This window comes from Leptodactylus fuscus, chromosome 5, assembly GCF_031893055.1.
Source record: "Leptodactylus fuscus isolate aLepFus1 chromosome 5, aLepFus1.hap2, whole genome shotgun sequence".
In the NCBI taxonomy this organism is placed as follows: Eukaryota; Metazoa; Chordata; class Amphibia; order Anura; family Leptodactylidae; genus Leptodactylus; species Leptodactylus fuscus.
In genome coordinates, this window is record NC_134269.1 from 120,519,367 (window position 1) to 120,539,001 (window position 19,635).

Here is a 19,635-nt window from a genome sequence, read left to right on the forward strand (position 1 = left end):
GGAGGATTAGATACATGCCTCTGCACACAGTACCACACGCCAGAGAATTAGATACGCATCTCAGCACACAGTACCACACGGGGGAGGATTAGATACGCGCATCTGTACACAGTACCACATGCCAGAGGATTAGATACATGCATCTGCACACAGTTCTACGTGCCAGAGGATTAGATAAACGCGTCTTCACACAATACCACACACCAGAGGATTAGATACATGCCACTGCACAGACTACACATTCTTCTACATGTTACATAATATGTAATATACCCATGTGAAGCTGGGTCCTCCTGCTAATATATATATATATATATATACATACATATAAAATATATATATATATATATATATATATATATATATATATATATATATATAGCTTTTTTTTTGCATGCAGGACTTTTTAATTTGCAGTTTTTAATAGATTATGAGATGGATCAGTGGGGCAAAAAGTATTTAGTCAGTCACCAATAGTGCAAGTTCCACCATTTAAAAAGATGAGAGGCGTCTGTAATTTACATCATAGGTAGACCTCAACTATGAGAAAACAAATCCAGAAAATCACATTGTCTGATTTTGTAAGAATTTATTTGCAAATTATGGTGGAACATAAGTATTTGGTCACCTACAATCAAGATTTCTGGCTCTCACAGACCTGTAACAACTTCTTTAAGAGTCTCTTCTTTACTCCACTCATTACCTGTAGTAATGGCACCTGTTTAAACTTGTTATCAGTATAAAAAGACACCTGTACACACCCTCAAACAGTCAGACTCCAAACTCCACTATGGTGAAGACCAAAGAGCTGTCAAAGGACACCAGAAACAAAATTGTAGCCCTGCACCAGGCTGGGAAGACTGAATCTGCAATAGGCAACCAGCTTGGATTGAAGAAATCAACTGTGGGAGCAATAATTAGAAAATGGAAGACATACAAGACCACTGATAATCTCCCTCGATCTGGGGCTCCACGCAAAATCTCACCCCGTGGGGTCAAAATGATCACAAGAACGGTGAGCAAAAATCCCAGAACCACGCGGGGGGACCTAGTGAATGAATTGCAGAGAGCTGGGACCAATGTAACAAAGCCTACCATCAGTAACACACTACGCCGCCAGGGACTCAGATCCTGCAGTGCCAGACGTGTCCCACTGCTTAAGCCAGTACATGTCCGGGCCCGTCTGAAGTTTGCTAGAGAGCATTTGGATGATCCAGAAGAGTATTGGGAGAATGTCCTATGGTCTGATGAAACCAAACTGGAACTGTTTGGTAGAAACACAACTTTTCGTGTTTGGAGGAAAAAGAATACTGAGTGGCATCCATCAAACACCATACCTACTGTAAAGCATGGGAGTGGAAACATCATGTTTTGGGGCTGTTTCTCTGCAAAGGGGCCAGGACGACTGATCTGGGTACATGAAAGAATGAATGGGGCCATGTATCGTGAGATTTTGAGTGCAAACCTCCTTCCATCAGCAAGGGCATTGAAGATGAAACGTGGCTGGGTCTTTCAACATGACAATGATCCAAAGCACACCGCCAGGGCAACGAAGGAGTGGCTTTGTAAGAAGCATTTCAAGGTTCTGGAGTGGCCTAGCCAGTCTCCAGATCTCAACCCTATAGAAAACCTTTGGAGGGAGTTGAAAGTCCGTGTTGCCAATCGACAGCCCCAAAACATCACTGCTCTAGAGGAGATCTGCCTGGAGGAATGGGCCAACATACCAACAACAGTGTGTGCCAACCTTGTGAAGACTTACAGAAAACGTTTGACCTCTGTCATTGCCAACAAAGGATATATAACAAAGTATTGAGATGAAATTTTGTTACTGACCAAATACTTATTTTCCACCATAATTTGCAAATAAATTCTTACAAAATCAGACAATATGATTTTCTGGATTTGTCTTCTCATTTTGTCTCTCATAGTTGAGATCTACCTATGATGTAAATTACAGACGCCTCTCATCTTTTTAAGTGGTGGAACTTGCACTTTTGGTGACTGACTAAATACTTTTTTGCCCCACTGTGTGTGTGTGTGTGTGTGTGTGTATGTATATATATATATATATATATATATATATATATGGCTTTTTTTGCATGCAGGACCTTTTAATTTGCAGTTTTTAATAGATTATGAGATGGATCTGGAGCTCCCAGCACAAATATGTAGCCTAATAATTCTGTCATACCTGTCATTTGTGATACTCTGTCTTCCTGCCATGAGGAATCAGCAGTTTTGAAAGAAATTAAAAGCATGGGTTAGATATTTTCAGTGTTCACTGTCCTGAATGGCTCATATTAGCATATGTTTGATCTGGCAAAGAAATTTTCCATAAAATCGTCATGTTATTGTGGTAGTGTCTCTTTAGATAAGCTGTATTATTTAAGAGACATTGTTCTTGAATAGAATCTTATTCCTTGCTATTTCTTTCCAGCATACGATACATTTTGTGACTTTCATATCTGAAAAGCATTGTGTGGTGCCTTGTCATTAATGTGTAGGATCCATGCTTTTATGTCTTCTTTCTTTGTCTTTGAAGTTCTCTTTCTGATCTCTAATTAATTGTAAATCATAGACACTCCTTGTAATGCCGTATAATGTGGCTAACACTGGTATATCTAACAATTCAGCTAGCGATGGTCATAGAATCCATATTAATACAGCAAACTAGATATACTGTATGCAATTGGTATTGTGTTACTACTTTAAATATTTATTAAAGGGATTGTCCAATGTTAGAAAAATATGGCTGCAGTAATGTTTTTCTAAGGCTCATTTCACATCTGTGCCCGGTCTATGTGTGGGGATTCCGTTTCCATCTCTGCATTTTTTGCCCTTTTTGGGCAGAAACTGAATGGAAACTACATGTATCCCATTATAGTCTATGGGGTCCGCGGGTTTCCTAAGGTAACTGCTTTTTCTTATGCGGATTAGGTTTCCGTTTGAGGAGTCCCCAAACAGACTCCCCGAATGGAAACCCATTCACAGATGTGAACTGGGCCTAATTCTTACAATCCATGCAAGTCATCTTTATGTTTAGTGTTTTTTCTGTATTTTTCTTCACATGGGATCCAGATATATTCCTGAGGTCAGAAAAGTGACAATTTGTCCTCATACTTAAGCATATAGACAAAACTCAAATTTTGTTAAGGCTAAGACCCCACGTAGCGAGCAGCAGCCAAAAACGCTGTGGAAAAGACCACGTCAGAAACTCATCGCAATTTTTTTTCCTCTGAGGACTTTCTGGTTCAGTTTTGGAAATTACAGCATATTCGCGCTGTGAATTTTAAATGCAAAGTGGGCCTGGGATTCGCCTGAATCCCAACCACTTTGCTGATACTGTATAACGCTGCAATTTTTCCCGCACAAATCGCTGCGTTTCTGGCCCGTGGGGCCCTCGCCTTACTCAGGTTTAATCCTTCAGTGGGTGGTATTTCACACCATAGAAAACCAGGGCCTGAACCTACAATCCATCCATGTTTTCATTATAGATTGTTATTCACAAATTGCTGACATATTCCATTTACCTGAAGAAGTGTATCAAAGCCGAAACGTTGTAATAATAGCATAATTACATTACTTAGAAGCATAATCTTTATTGGATCGAGGTTCAACTTTCTTTGTTTACTGAATCAAGAGGGTAGGTGGTCAGACCCCATTAGAATGCGCCATGATTCACTACCTGAATGCTGCCTGATACACACTTCCATAGTGTTTGTTCAGTGGAAAGTATTGTAGTTTAGGATGCTCAAGGAGCATCTTTGGAATATAAAGATCTGTTCACATGTTGAAATTTGTCACTGACTTTAAGGCTGGGGCCCAATGTGACATAAACGCCGCAATTTACTCGTGGCGTTTTACAGTCAGAGCAAACTGGATGGGAGTCTAGAGAATGCCATGCCCATTTTGCAGTAAAAACTCCCTGTGGACATGCCATAATTTTCAAAACCGGCATGATTTTGGAAATCGCAGCATGTCAATTATACATATAGAGTCGCTGTTGGTTTCCTCATAGGTATAATTGAAACAAAAAGTCCGCAGAGGGAACCACTGCAAACTTTCGGTCTGAAGTACTGCAGGAAGAACCACGATACTTTGCCGCTGCGGTTTTTCCCATATCGCTTTTTTTCCTGCTGGACACCACGTGGGGCCTAAGCCTAAAGCAGAGTCACACTAGTTCTGTCTCCCATTGTTTTCATTATTTACAATAAGAATGCATAATTAGTAGTAAGCTGTGAAAGTAATGAAATTGACATATTTTTAGATACCTAAAGAGTTGTATTATAATATAAACCTTTAAATAGACTTTTGTTAAAATCATTTTATTTATTTATTTTTATTTATTTTTTTGAAAAATCACTTGCGTCATGTAGCTGGGGGTAACAAAGCATTCTCTCAATGTCCATTACCTGCTTTTTACAGAAAAGTCTAACGTTTTAATACATATACAGAAACTAGAAGGGAATTAGGTTCTGTGTGGGAAGTGTCATTCACTGCACAAAGAATCCATGCTGTCTACTAGGGGACAGAATCTTTAAATACATAAACATTACACTGTAAAGCAAGGGAATTTGAAGTTGATATATTACAAATTGTTTTGATCTTTACATGTGATTTTTACATGCTCTAGCAATCATATATAAACGTTGACACCTGTACAGTACCTTAAAGTATATTAGTGGTTTTATAATTTATTCATTTCTTGAATTTCTACTGTGGAATAGAACTATGGGAATAATTGTTTTGCATTGCATTGAGAATGGAATCTGAAAATAATTTGATAATTCAGCTTTTCAATACTTTTTCTTTGCTTTGTTTTTAGGTATGATGTTGACTCAAAGAGTCCCAATTTAGCAAAGCATGTAAGTCAAACTTCCAATATCCGTCTCATTCTTTATAGTCTGTATTTGAAATTTGTTCAAACAATTTTGAAGTGCTAGTTCAATCCTTGCCATGTAACCTTCGTTGATTGTCTGTTGTAAGAAAGAGAGAGAGAGAGAGAGAGAGAGAGAGTGAAAAAAATATATGGCTGTCAATTGTGGCCTTTCTTACTGTACAAATACTACAAAAAAAAAAAAAAACAACCAAAAAACAGTTGTCAAGTTTGGAGAACCTCTTCATATGTTATTGGTCCCCAGAGGCTCAACTTTGGAAGGAGTCTGATTAGCTTCATCAACTCTTGATGAGTTTTAAAAAGTGCTAATTTTGCAGGGTAAATAAAGTTGTAAGGACAGTGGTCTACAATGGCCGCTGTATTACTACTCGCAGCAGGCATTGTTACCTCGGTTTCTCTCCATGCAGCTTTTGCCTCTCCGTCTAGCCATCCTGCTGCTGCTAGGGCATCCAAAGGACAGGCAAGTTCTCCCTCTCAGTATAAGTAAAAAAAAGTGGAAAAAAAAGTCTGAAAAAAAGCTTATGGTGTCGTTTCCTGTTACATGACTGTTTATTGTAACAGTTTTATTATTTTGTTAATTTCATGACTACCAAGCAAACCTAGATGCAAAACAATTCATTTCAGTGAATCAGCAATAATTTTATATCAGGCCAAAGAGATGGCATCCAGAATTGATTACTAGAGATGAGCGAACAGTGTTCTATCGAACACATGTTCGATCGGATATCAGGGTGTTCGCCATGTTCGAATCGAATCGAACACCACGTGGTAAAGTGCGCCAAAATTCGATTCCCCTCCCACCTTCCCTGGCGCCTTTTTTGCACCAATAACAGCGCAGGGGAGGTGGGACAGGAACTACGACACTGGGGGCATTGAAAAAAATTGGAAAAAGTCATTGGCTGCCGAAATCAGGTGACCTCCATTTTAGACGAATAGTGGATTTCAAATCCGGGTCATATGAGAATGTGAACTTTGTGACTATGAGACAGGGATAGCTGTACAGGCAGGGATAGCTAGGGATAACCTTTATTTAGGGGGGAATGTTATTAAAAATAACTTTTTGGGGCTCTATCGGGTGTGTAATTGTGATTTTTGTGAGATAAACTTTTTCCCATAGGGATGCATTGGCCAGCGCTGATTGGCCGAATTCCGTACTCTGGCCAATCAGTGCTGGCCAATGCATTCTATTAGCTTGATGAAGCAGAGTGTGCACAAGGGTTCAAGCGCACCCTCGGCTCTGATGTAGCAGAGCCGAGGCTGCACAAGGGTTCAAGCGCACCCTCGGCTCTGATGTAGGAGAGCCGAGGGTGCACTTGAACCCTTGTGCACCCTCAGCTCTGCTACATCAGAGCCGAGGGTGCGCTTGAACCCTTGTGCACACTCTGCTTCATCAAGCTAATAGAATGCATTGGCCAGCGCTGATTGGCCAATGTATTCTATTAGCCTGATGAAGTAGAGCTGAATGTGTGTGCTAAGCACACACATTCAGCTCTACTTCATCGGGCTAATAGAATGCATTGGCCAGCGCTGATTGGCCAGAGTACGGAACTCGACCAATCAGCGCTGGCTCTGCTGGAGGAGGCGGAGTCTAAGATCGCTCCACACCAGTCTCCATTCAGGTCCGACCTTAGACTCCGCCTCCTCCGGCAGAGCCAGCGCTGATTGGCCGAAGGCTGGCCAATGCATTCCTATGCGAATGCAGAGACTTAGCAGTGCTGAGTCAGTTTTGCTCAACTACACATCTGATGCACACTCGGCACTGCTACATCAGATGTAGCAATCTGATGTAGCAGAGCCGAGGGTGCACTAGAACCCCTGTGCAAACTCAGTTCACGCTAATAGAATGCATTGGCCAGCGCTGATTGGCCAATGCATTCTATTAGCCCGATGAAGTAGAGCTGAATGTGTGTGCTAAGCACACACATTCAGCACTGCTTCATCAAGCCAATACAATGCATTAGCCAGTGCTGATTGGCCAGAGTACGGAATTCGGCCAATCAGCGCTGGCTCTGCTGGAGGAGGCGGAGTCTAAGGTCGGACCTGAATGGAGACTGGTGTGGAGCGATCTTAGACTCCGCCTCCTCCAGCAGAGCCAGCGCTGATTGGTCGAGTTCCGTACTCTGGCCAATCAGCGCTGGCCAATGCATTCTATTAGCCCGATGAAGTAGAGCTGAATGTGTGTGCTTAGCACACACATTCAGCTCTACTTCATCAGGCTAATAGAATACATTGGCCAATCAGCGCTGGCCAATGCATTCTATTAGCTTGATGAAGCAGAGTGTGCACAAGGGTTCAAGCGCACCCTCGGCTCTGATGTAGCAGAGCTGAGGGTGCACAAGGGTTCAAGTGCACCCTCGGCTCTCCTACATCAGAGCCGAGGGTGCGCTTGAACCCTTGTGCAGCCTCGGCTCTGCTACATCAGAGCCGAGGGTGCGCTTGAACCCTTGTGCACACTCTGCTTCATCAAGCTAATAGAATGCATTGGCCAGCACTGATTGGCCAGAGTACGGAATTCGGCCAATCAGCGCTGGCCAATGCATTCTATTAGCCCGATGAAGTAGAGCTGAATGTGTGTGCTAAGCACACACATTCAGCACTGCTTCATCACGCCAATACAATGCATTAGCCAGTGCTGATTGGCCAGAGTACGGAATTCGGCCAATCAGCGCTGGCTCTGCTGGAGGAGGTGGAGTCTAAGATCGCTCCACACCAGTCTCCATTCAGGTCCGACCTTAGACTCCGCCTCCTCCGGCAGAGCCAGCGCTGATTGGCCGAAGGCTGGCCAATGCATTCCTATGCGAATGCAGACTTAGCAGTGCTGAGTCAGTTTTGCTCAACTACACATCTGATGCACACTCGGCACTGCTACATCAGATGTAGCAATCTGATGTAGCAGAGCCGAGGGTGCACTAGAACCCCTGTGCAAACTCAGTTCACGCTAATAGAATGCATTGGCCAGCGCTGATTGGCCAATGCATTCTATTAGCCCGATGAAGTAGAGCTGAATGTGTGTGCTAAGCACACACATTCAGCACTGCTTCATCAAGCCAATACAATGCATTAGCCAGTGCTGATTGGCCAGAGTACGGAATTCGGCCAATCAGCGCTGGCCAATGCATTCTATTAGCCCGATGAAGTAGAGCTGAATGTGTGTGCTAAGCACACACATTCAGCACTGCTTCATCAAGCCAATACAATGCATTAGCCAGTGCTGATTGGCCAGAGTACGGAATTCGGCCAATCAGCGCTGGCTCTGCTGGAGGAGGCGGAGTCTAAGATCGCTCCACACCAGTCTCCATTCAGGTCCGACCTTAGACTCCGCCTCCTCCGGCAGAGCCAGCGCTGATTGGCCGAAGGCTGGCCAATGCATTCCTATGCGAATGCAGACTTAGCAGTGCTGAGTCAGTTTTGCTCAACTACACATCTGATGCACACTCGGCACTGCTACATCAGATGTAGCAATCTGATGTAGCAGAGCCGAGGGTGCACTAGAACCCCTGTGCAAACTCAGTTCACGCTAATAGAATGCATTGGCCAGCGCTGATTGGCCAATGCATTCTATTAGCCCGATGAAGTAGAGCTGAATGTGTGTGCTAAGCACACACATTCAGCACTGCTTCATCAAGCCAATACAATGCATTAGCCAGTGCTGATTGGCCAGAGTACGGAATTCGGCCAATCAGCGCTGGCCAATGCATTCTATTAGCCCGATGAAGTAGAGCTGAATGTGTGTGCTAAGCACACACATTCAGCACTGCTTCATCAAGCCAATACAATGCATTAGCCAGTGCTGATTGGCCAGAGTACGGAATTCGGCCAATCAGCGCTGGCCAATGCATTCTATTAGCCCGATGAAGTAGAGCTGAATGTGTGTGCTAAGCACACACATTCAGCACTGCTTCATCAAGCCAATACAATGCATTAGCCAGTGCTGATTGGCCAGAGTACGGAATTCGGCCAATCAGCGCTGGCTCTGCTGGAGGAGGCGGAGTCTAAGATCGCTCCACACCAGTCTCCATTCAGGTCCGACCTTAGACTCCGCCTCCTCCGGCAGAGCCAGCGCTGATTGGCCGAAGGCTGGCCAATGCATTCCTATGCGAATGCAGACTTAGCAGTGCTGAGTCAGTTTTGCTCAACTACACATCTGATGCACACTCGGCACTGCTACATCAGATGTAGCAATCTGATGTAGCAGAGCCGAGGGTGCACTAGAACCCCTGTGCAAACTCAGTTCACGCTAATAGAATGCATTGGCCAGCGCTGATTGGCCAATGCATTCTATTAGCCCGATGAAGTAGAGCTGAATGTGTGTGCTAAGCACACACATTCAGCACTGCTTCATCAAGCCAATACAATGCATTAGCCAGTGCTGATTGGCCAGAGTACGGAATTCGGCCAATCAGCGCTGGCTCTGCTGGAGGAGGCGGAGTCTAAGGTCGGACCTGAATGGAGACTGGTGTGGAGCGATCTTAGACTCCGCCTCCTCCAGCAGAGCCAGCGCTGATTGGCCGAATTCCGTACTCTGGCCAATCAGCGCTGGCCAATGCATTCTATTAGCCCGATGAAGTAGAGCTGAATGTGTGTGCTAAGCACACACATTCAGCACTGCTTCATCACGCCAATACAATGCATTAGCCAGTGCTGATTGGCCAGAGTACGGAATTCGGCCAATCAGCGCTGGCTCTGCTGGAGGAGGCGGAGTCTAAGATCGCTCCACACCAGTCTCCATTCAGGTCCGACCTTAGACTCCGCCTCCTCCGGCAGAGCCAGCGCTGATTGGCCGAAGGCTGGCCAATGCATTCCTATGCGAATGCAGACTTAGCAGTGCTGAGTCAGTTTTGCTCAACTACACATCTGATGCACACTCGGCACTACTACATCAGATGTAGCAATCTGATGTAGCAGAGCCGAGGGTGCACTAGAACCCCTGTGCAAACTCAGTTCACGCTAATAGAATGCATTGGCCAGCGCTGATTGGCCAATGCATTCTATTAGCCCGATGAAGTAGAGCTGAATGTGTGTGCTAAGCACACACATTCAGCACTGCTTCATCAAGCCAATACAATGCATTAGCCAGTGCTGATTGGCCAGAGTACGGAATTCGGCCAATCAGCGCTGGCCAATGCATTCTATTAGCCCGATGAAGTAGAGCTGAATGTGTGTGCTAAGCACACACATTCAGCACTGCTTCATCAAGCCAATACAATGCATTAGCCAGTGCTGATTGGCCAGAGTACGGAATTCGGCCAATCAGCGCTGGCTCTGCTGGAGGAGGCGGAGTCTAAGGTCGGACCTGAATGGAGACTGGTGTGGAGCGATCTTAGACTCCGCCTCCTCCAGCAGAGCCAGCGCTGATTGGCCGAATTCCGTACTCTGGCCAATCAGCACTGGCTAATGCATTGTATTGGCGTGATGAAGCAGTGCTGAATGTGTGTGCTTAGCACACACATTCAGCTCTACTTCATCGGGCTAATAGAATGCATTGGCCAGCGCTGATTGGCCGAATTCCGTACTCTGGCCAATCAGTGCTGGCCAATGCATTCTATTAGCTTGATGAAGCAGAGTGTGCACAAGGGTTCAAGCGCACCCTCGGCTCTGATGTAGCAGAGCCGAGGCTGCACAAGGGTTCAAGCGCACCCTCGGCTCTGATGTAGGAGAGCCGAGGGTGCACTTGAACCCTTGTGCACCCTCAGCTCTGCTACATCAGAGCCGAGGGTGCGCTTGAACCCTTGTGCACACTCTGCTTCATCAAGCTAATAGAATGCATTGGCCAGCGCTGATTGGCCAATGTATTCTATTAGCCTGATGAAGTAGAGCTTAATGTGTGTGCTAAGCACACACATTCAGCTCTACTTCATCGGGCTAATAGAATGCATTGGCCAGCGCTGATTGGCCAGAGTACGGAACTCGACCAATCAGCGCTGGCTCTGCTGGAGGAGGCGGAGTCTAAGATCGCTCCACACCAGTCTCCATTCAGGTCCGACCTTAGACTCCGCCTCCTCCAGCAGAGCCAGCGCTGATTGGCCGAATTCCGTACTCTGGCCAATCAGCACTGGCTAATGCATTGTATTGGCGTGATGAAGCAGTGCTGAATGTGTGTGCTTAGCACACACATTCAGCTCTACTTCATCGGGCTAATAGAATGCATTGGCCAATCAGCGCTGGCCAATGCATTCTATTAGCGTGAACTGAGTTTGCACAGGGGTTCTAGTGCACCCTCGGCTCTGCTACATCAGATTGCTACATCTGATGTAGCAGTGCTGAGTGTGCATCAGATGTGTAGTTGAGCAAAACTGACTCAGCACTGCTAAGTCTCTGCATTCGCATAGGAATGCATTGGCCAGCCTTCGGCCAATCAGCGCTGGCTCTGCCGGAGGAGGCGGAGTCTAAGGTCGGACCTGAATGGAGACTGGTGTGGAGCGATCTTAGACTCCGCCTCCTCCAGCAGAGCCAGCGCTGATTGGTCGAGTTCCGTACTCTGGCCAATCAGCGCTGGCCAATGCATTCTATTAGCTTGATGAAGCAGAGTGTGCACAAGGGTTCAAGCGCACCCTCGGCTCTGATGTAGCAGAGCTGAGGGTGCACAAGGGTTCAAGTGCACCCTCGGCTCTCCTACATCAGAGCCGAGGGTGTGCTTGAACCCTTGTGCAGCCTCGGCTCTGCTACATCAGAGCCGAGGGTGCGCTTGAACCCTTGTGCACACTCTGCTTCATCAAGCTAATAGAATGCATTGGCCAGCACTGATTGGCCAGAGTACGGAATTCGGCCAATCAGCGCTGGCCAATGCATCCCTATGGGAAAAAGTTTATCTCACAAAAATCACAATTACACACCCGATAGAGCCCCAAAAAGTTATTTTTAATAACATTCCCCCCTAAATAAAGGTTATCCCTAGCTATCCCTGCCTGTACAGCTATCCCTGTCTCATAGTCACAAAGTTCACATTCTCATATGACCCGGATTTGAAATCCACTATTCGTCTAAAATGGAGGTCACCTGATTTCGGCAGCCAATGACTTTTTCCAATTTTTTTCAATGCCCCCAGTGTCGTAGTTCCTGTCCCACCTCCCCTGCGCTGTTATTGGTGCAAAAAAGGCGCCAGGGAAGGTGGGAGGGGAATCGAATTTTGGCGCACTTTACCACGTGGTGTTCGATTCGATTCGAACATGGCGAACACCCTGATATCTGATCGAACATGTGTTCGATAGAACACTGTTCGCTCATCTCTAATATTAACCAAAATTTACCACCAATACAAAGCACAATGTGTCATAAAAAATCTCAATATTAATTATCTGAAATAAAACAGAGAAACAGCATCAAGCGGTGCAGTAACACCATAAAATAGGGGAACACAAATACATGAGTTAGGAAGTCTTCTCACCTTGGTATGTTGTGAATCCGTTCACAAGAACCATGAGTTGAAATGGAACCGATTTTACAGAGAGTTCCTCTCTGGGTAGATACTCAGTGAGATCCAGTAGAAGATGCACTTGGAGGGACCAGGAAAAACCCAGCAGCCTGGGTTTTCCTGGGTTTTTGAAATACTGAACTGCGCTCCACCAAGGATCAATATCTGAAACATGAACTTTATTTGTCAACACACTCCCCATTTCAGGGTACACACCCTTTTTTCAAGTGTACAAGGAACAAAATGCCAGCACTGAACAACATACACAACATTACAAACTTAAATAAGAAAAATTTCAATCAGAAATGCCCACAAAGTGATGCCAAAAGGGGGCATGGCTAATAACATAGTGCTAACATATTGGTGATCAAATACAGAAAAATACATCAAGCTCATGGTCTCATAATGCCCTAGGACCAAGGGGTTAATGATGATGATAATAATATTCATAAAATAAGAGAGATTACCTCCATAAATTTATAAGCCAGCCGGTGGATAGAACGGTGCCGCTCAGCGTTATGCATGCCATAATGAGCATGCACAGCTATTATCACGCGTGACTAAGAGTATGATGCTGCGCACTTTGACTGGCCACTGGGCATGCATGGTTAAGTCGGCAGATCAACTGAACAGCTGATCGGAGAACTGATCAGCTGTTCAACCCAAAATATATGCTTCGTGCAAGCTTGGCACTTGCATACCAGATGGCTCCTGTGACAACTGATGTTTGTAAACATCAGTGCATGTGAAGGTCCCGGGTGATGAAGGAATAGTGGTTGGCTGCTCAAAGTGAAACAGCCAATCATTAAATGCTGAATAGACTGTGATAAAACACTTATTGTAAACCTTATTAAAACAGCATATAAATGCAAAACACATACAAGCTAACGTCATATAATAATATGAAATAATCAGGGCATATAAATTATTTATATAAAAAAACAACAACAGAAAAGTACAGTAACTAGTAAAAACTAAAAAATAAATGCATAAAACATTGGTCTGTGTTAAGTCACCAAATAAATAAATAACATAAATAATAGATAGTAAAAAAGTACAAAATATATATGCAAGAACATAGGAGTGGTAATAATTATATAAAATAGCAATAAATGTTGGGTTCTTGTGAAAACTGATGGCTATAAGAGCAATAAAGAAAACGAAGTAAACTCAGTGGTACAAATATCAAACATAGAAAATGTATAAATAATATAGATAATTGTAAAATTGTATGTTCATACCATAAATGAATAACTTGCATCCCTAAAACTATAAAACCAAATACAGATAGAGTAAAACACTGTATACAAAATTACAAAATAATAATTAATAAAAAAAATTAAATACTGTATACAAAGAGATGTATCACCCCGTAATATCTACCAAGGCTTCATTGAGCCATGTTGGAACCAAAGTATTCAGTTTATAGATCCAATACATCTCTTTTCTGTGTAGTGCATCGAATCTATTGGAAACAGAATCAGAGATGTTGTCAAAAGGGGTTAGTAGAAAGCCATCAAAGAGTCCATTATGGAAGCTAGGTGCATGTCGGGAGACAGTATGTTTCAAGAATTTGTTTAACACATTCGATCGCTGTTTATTTAACCATTCCCTGAGTGTTTTAATTGTGCAGCCCACATATTGTAGGTTGCAAGGACACATAGACGATGTAAGAGGAAGCACACCTCAAATTGTAATTAATGGTGAAAATCTCGCCATTAGAATAGCTGTTTATTTGGCTAAATGGAGCAGTGCTGGTAACCTTTTCCTTTTTCAATCTACTAGGACCTAAGTCATTTTTAAGGGTACGTGCTCTTCTAAATGTCAAACCTTGGTGTCTAGGTAACACACCCTTTAGGAAATGTACATTAAGGAGCACGTACCAATATTTCTGCACGAATAATATCATGTTTCCCATTAAAAGTAGTGGTGAAATTAAAATTAAATTGATCTGTACTACACTTGACTCCAGGTTGCAGACAGTCATTTTGTGTTAAATTAGCGTCTTTGTCTTTTGCCATTTTGTAAGGCCTTTGGGATAATTTTTTTCATTAAACCTTTTAGAAAAGCTTTTACTCTGTTCCTCAGAATCAAAGTTCCGTGTGCAGTTTCTCCTAACTCTCTTAAACTCCCCATAAGGAACATTATTCATCCACTTTCTGTAGTGCAAGCTGCAATAGTCAAGCAGACTATTGCAGTCAACCTGCTTGAAGAAAGTCTTTGTCTTGTCACCTTCGCTGATAAGAGTGAGGTCAAGATAATTAATTGTGACTGAATCTGTACTACCAGAGAATTTTAATCCCCAGTCATTGCAATTCAGTTTGCATGTAAAATCCATAAATTCCTTTTCAGACCCATTCAATATAAAAATCAGGTCATCAATGTATCTCTTGTAGAACACTATGTGTTCAGACCATTTACTTGAACCATATACATAAGTTTCCTCAAATCTACTCATATAAAGGTTTGCGTAACTAGGTGCAAAACGTGTACCCATAGTGGTACCCCTGGTTTGGATGTATATGTTATCCTCAAATCCAAATGCCTTATGTTTTAAAATAAACTCAGTACCTTTCAATATAAAGGGTTTTTGTAGCTGAGGCCTACACTGTTCTTTATGTAATACCGCTGCTATATTCTTCATATTCTTATCATGGGGAATATTGCTATAGAGTGCAGTGACCGAGTTTTGCCCATCTATAACTGGGTTTCCAGGATATACTAAACAAACTGTTAATGAGACTAGGGGAATCCTTAAGATAGTATATCAAACATACTGCAAAAGGTTGGAGTTGAATGTCTACAAACTGAGACAAATTTCTACTTATAGAATTCTTCCCTGAGATTATAGGTCGACCCAGAGGATTTTTCATGTCCTTTTGGACTTTGGGGAGATGATAGTACAGAGCTTAAGTGGGGTTCTTGACCCATAGAAACTCTCTCTTTTTTCAAGAGGACCCCATAAGAGAAGGCCTCTTGTATTAGATGATAATATTCTAGTAGATGTTGAGGGGTAGGGTCATTACTCAGTTGGGTATAATAAGTCAGACAATATTTTTTCTGCTTCTTTATGGTAGGTGGCCTTGTTTTATAGGACAATGGTCCCTCCCTTGTCTGCATTATTATCGATGTCACAGTTATTTTTAAGAGATTGTAGGGCCTCCTTTTTCCTTTTGGTTAGAGTGATTCCCTTCTTATTTTCACTAAGATGTGATAGACGTGATAGAGAGTAGAATGTGTCTATATTGCTACCTTTATGTTGAATTGGGTATAACTTGCTTTTAGTAATATAATTAATTGCAGTTGGGGGGGGGGGGGAATAGCATTTGGCCCTAATTGCAAAGTGTCTGGTCAATGTGAGTTTCCGTATGTATGTACAGTTAGGGCCAGAAATATTTGGACAGTGACACAAGTTTTGTTATTTTAGCTGTTTACTAAAACATGTTCAGAAATACAATTATTTATATATATATATATATATATATATATATATATATATATATATATATATATATAATATGGGCTGAAAGTGCACACTCCCAGCTGCAATATGAGAGTTTCCACATCCAAATCAGAGAAAGGGTTTAGGAATCATAGCTCTGTAATGCATAGCCTCCTCTTTTTCAAGGGACCAAAAGTAATTGGACAATGGACTCTAAGGGCTGCAATTAACTCTGAAGGCGTCTCCCTCGTAAACCTGTAATCAATGAAGTAGTTAAAAGGTCTGGGGTTGATTCCAGGTGTGTGGTTTTGCATTTGGAAGCTGTTGCTGTGACCAGACAACATGCGGTCAAAGGAACTCTCAATTGAGGTGAAGCAGAACATCCTGAGGCTGAAAAAAAAGAAAAAATCCATCAGAGAGATAGCAGACATGCTTGGAGTAGCAAAATCAACAGTCGGGTACATTCTAAGAAAAAAAGGAATTGACTGGTGAGCTTGGGAACTCAAAAAGGCCTCGGCGTCCACGGATGACAACAGTGGTGGATGATCGCCGCATACTTTCTTTGGTCAAGAAGAACCCGTTCACAACATCAACTGAAGTCCAGAACACTCTCAGTGAAGTAGGTGTATCTGTCTCTAAGTCAACAGTAAAGAGAAGACTCCATGAAAGTAAATACAAAGGGTTCACATCTAGATGCAAACCATTAATCAATTCCAAAAATAGACAGGCCAGAGTTAAATTTGCTGAAAAACACCTCAAGAAGCCAGCTCAGTTCTGGAAAAGTATTCTATGGACAGATGAGACAAAGATCAACCTGTACCAGAATGATGGGAAGAAAAAAGTTTGGAGAAGAAAGGGAACGGCACATGATCCAAGGCACACCACATCCTCTGTAAAACATGGTGGAGGCAACGTGATGGCATGGGCATGCATGGCTTTCAATGGCACTGGGTCACTTGTGTTTATTGATGACATAACAGCAGACAAGAGTAGCCGGAAATTTTATTTTTTCTTTTTTTTCCTCCCCTACCGCCCCTCTTTCTCCTAAAAAAGGAACACATATCTCACTATTGGGATTTTCCTTTGTTTTTCTCTTAAGTCCCACGGGACTACAGTAATCGGAAATTTCTGAACATCTATCTTACAGAAAATATCATCCCTAGAGGCCTAAGACTGAGACACAAGACTTTCTTAACAATCAAGCCTTTACTATTGTGTATTTTATGTATTTTATCTATTATTTATTTTGCATTTATACGCTGTTTTAATCAGGTCTTTTACAATAAGTGTCTTATCACAGTCTATTCAGCATTGAGTGATCAGCTGTTTCACTTTGAGCAGCCGATCACTATTACGTTATCACTCAGGACTTCCACATGCACTGATGTTTACAAACGTCAATTGTCATGGAGGCCATTTCGGTACACAACCGCCACACTTGCACGCCGCAAATGTTTTGGGCTGAACAGCTGATCGCTTCTCCGATCAGCTGTTCAGTTCAACCGCAGACATAACTGCGCATATACGAAAAAGCGTAAAAACATCCAGCACACCCGAATAATAGAAAATAAAATGTAACTTTTACTTCATGTGAATTAAAAATCTACAACATGGATCCAGAAAGATAAGAAAAAAAGCCTACGCGTTTCGAGACCTGTCTTGTGGTCTCTTAGTCATGGCACGCGCATGCCCAGTGGCCAATAGAAGCAAATGGCATTACACTCACTGCTGTGCATGTGATAATAGCTGCGCATGTGCAGTATGGCATGCATAACTCTGAGCGACACTGTTCTATCCACCGCTAGATTATTATTATTATTATTAACCGCTTGGTTCTAGGGCATTACAAGACCATGAGCTTGATGTATTTTTCTATATGTAGTCACCAATAAGTTAGCACTATGTTAATATTAGCTATACCCCCTTTTAGCATCACTTTGTGGGCGTTTCTAATCTCATTTTTTCTTATTTAATGTTGTGTATATTGTTCAGTGCTGTAATTTTTTTCCTTGTACACTTGAAAAAAGGATGTCTACCCCAAAATACTAAGTTTGTTGGAAAGTAATGTTCATGTTTTGGATATTGATCCTTGGAGGAGCGCGGTTCCTTATTTCCAAAACCCAGGCTGTTCGGTTATTCCTGGTCCCAAGTGCATCAATATTAATTAAGTTAGGTTTGTAGCACTTTTTCATGCGTAGAGGGGAACAGAATGCCTGTACGTAGATCCAACGCAGATGTGAACCAAGCCTTAAAGCGTTACAAGCGTTCCTGTGCTGCTGTGCATCGGCATCTTTTTTGACTTTGGGTTAGCTGCCAACTATACCAAGACTACTCCTAGAGGTAATAACCTGGTGGTTCCCTGCAGACCAGATCCCTGTATAGAGGTTAAAGGGTAAAAACCCAGGGACCACTTAGACAACGCTAAAGTCTAACCAGTTAGGTGGCACAGTAGAGGCCAGGATTGGCTGTCAATTATAAAAGTATCCAATAGCACTAATTGCTGCATTTGGGACATTCATTTGTAAATTTGTCTGCTCTTAATAAGAAGGGCACTCTCTCTGTTACCCAGCCAGCCCCTCCACAATGCAATCATGGGTGTTGATGTCAAAATGACGATAAAAAAATCTTGATCAGCTCACCTACCCCAGGGTGCATGGGCAATCAGTACTCCACTTATGTTAGGTGGGTAGCAGTGGCGTAACGATTGGGCCTGGAAGGTTACGGGGCCTTCAGCCAGAGATAAATTCCCTGAGGGTTACAGTTTATAAAATGGGGTCAGTTCCCAAGAATTCTACTTTACTGGCAGTTCAATGATATGCAAACATGATATGGTATCAAAAACAAAACCATCTAAATCTGTGCTCTAAAAGCCAAATAACATTTCATCCCTTCTGTACCCCAAAGTATACCCAAACAATAAGTTTATGATAACCTAGATGACATTTTTATTCCAACTAAAAGTTTTATTAAAAGGTTATAAAACTATACATGTAGAGGACAAACAGCATGTTAAAAAAATTAATGGAGATGGAGACCTTTGTGAGAAGTGGGACATAATTATGTGAAAACAATGGCGAGTTAGGGCTGGTTAGGGAGACCCAAAGGTAAGGAAACGAGCCATCCTCTCACTGTTACGGTTAATTAGTTGAGAGGAAAGACTGAGTGGCTCTATTCATACCAACATTGAGTATTTGAGACTTGGTAGCATTACACTTATAACAGGACACCGCTCCAAATCTAGGATAGAGTCCCAGGGCACAGAGTAGGGTGAGTATAGCAGATTTTATTATGCCCAGTATTCCAAATATGTTTAAAATGCTAAGTAGGTAGCCCTAGTGTATTCTATCAAACTCATTCTCCATATACAAGGCCATGAGCAGGGAAGGCATCCGAGAGGTTTCTGCCCACTGAATGAGGTTTTTGAATCATCTCGTCACTTCCGGGGCTTGACTGCCTGTTATGTCAGTCCAGGTAGCTGCAACGGGGCTAAGGGATAGCAGTAGGGAATCTCGCCCTGCACTACTCCCACTAGCTAACCCGGTCCCTGCCTCACGGGTGTAGGTCGGCTGTTCTCAGGCTAAACCTGACCCCGACAGCTCCTCTCTCACTGACACCGTAGGCCTAGAGGGAAGTGGGAGAAGGAATGCCCTATAAGATCTCTAGGGACTGGAGACTAAAGGGGGTCACCCCTAACGAACAAGTGAAGCTGCTACTGACAGGGACTGACAAGGGTGTGCGCTGACTAACAACACAAGCAGCACACAGGAAACATGTAGGAAAGAATTCCCCAAACCAATATGGGAAGGAACCGTACACTAGGAAACAAACACAGGGAAACTGAGTAGAAATCAAAGGATAAGGCAATTCACTCACACAGTCAATTAT

The 19,635-nt window shown here is 43.0% G+C and overlaps 1 protein-coding gene across 1 annotated transcript in view; it reads left to right on the top strand.

Moving 5' to 3' along the window:
• Nucleotides 1-19,635, top strand: part of CPNE8 (copine 8) — a 190,145-nt gene that overhangs the window by 71,163 nt on the left and 99,347 nt on the right. Inside the window, exon 5 of the mRNA XM_075274153.1 lies at nt 4,826-4,865. Within this exon, the coding sequence (XP_075130254.1) occupies nt 4,826-4,865 (40 nt within the window). The remainder of the gene's footprint in view (nt 1-4,825; nt 4,866-19,635) is intronic.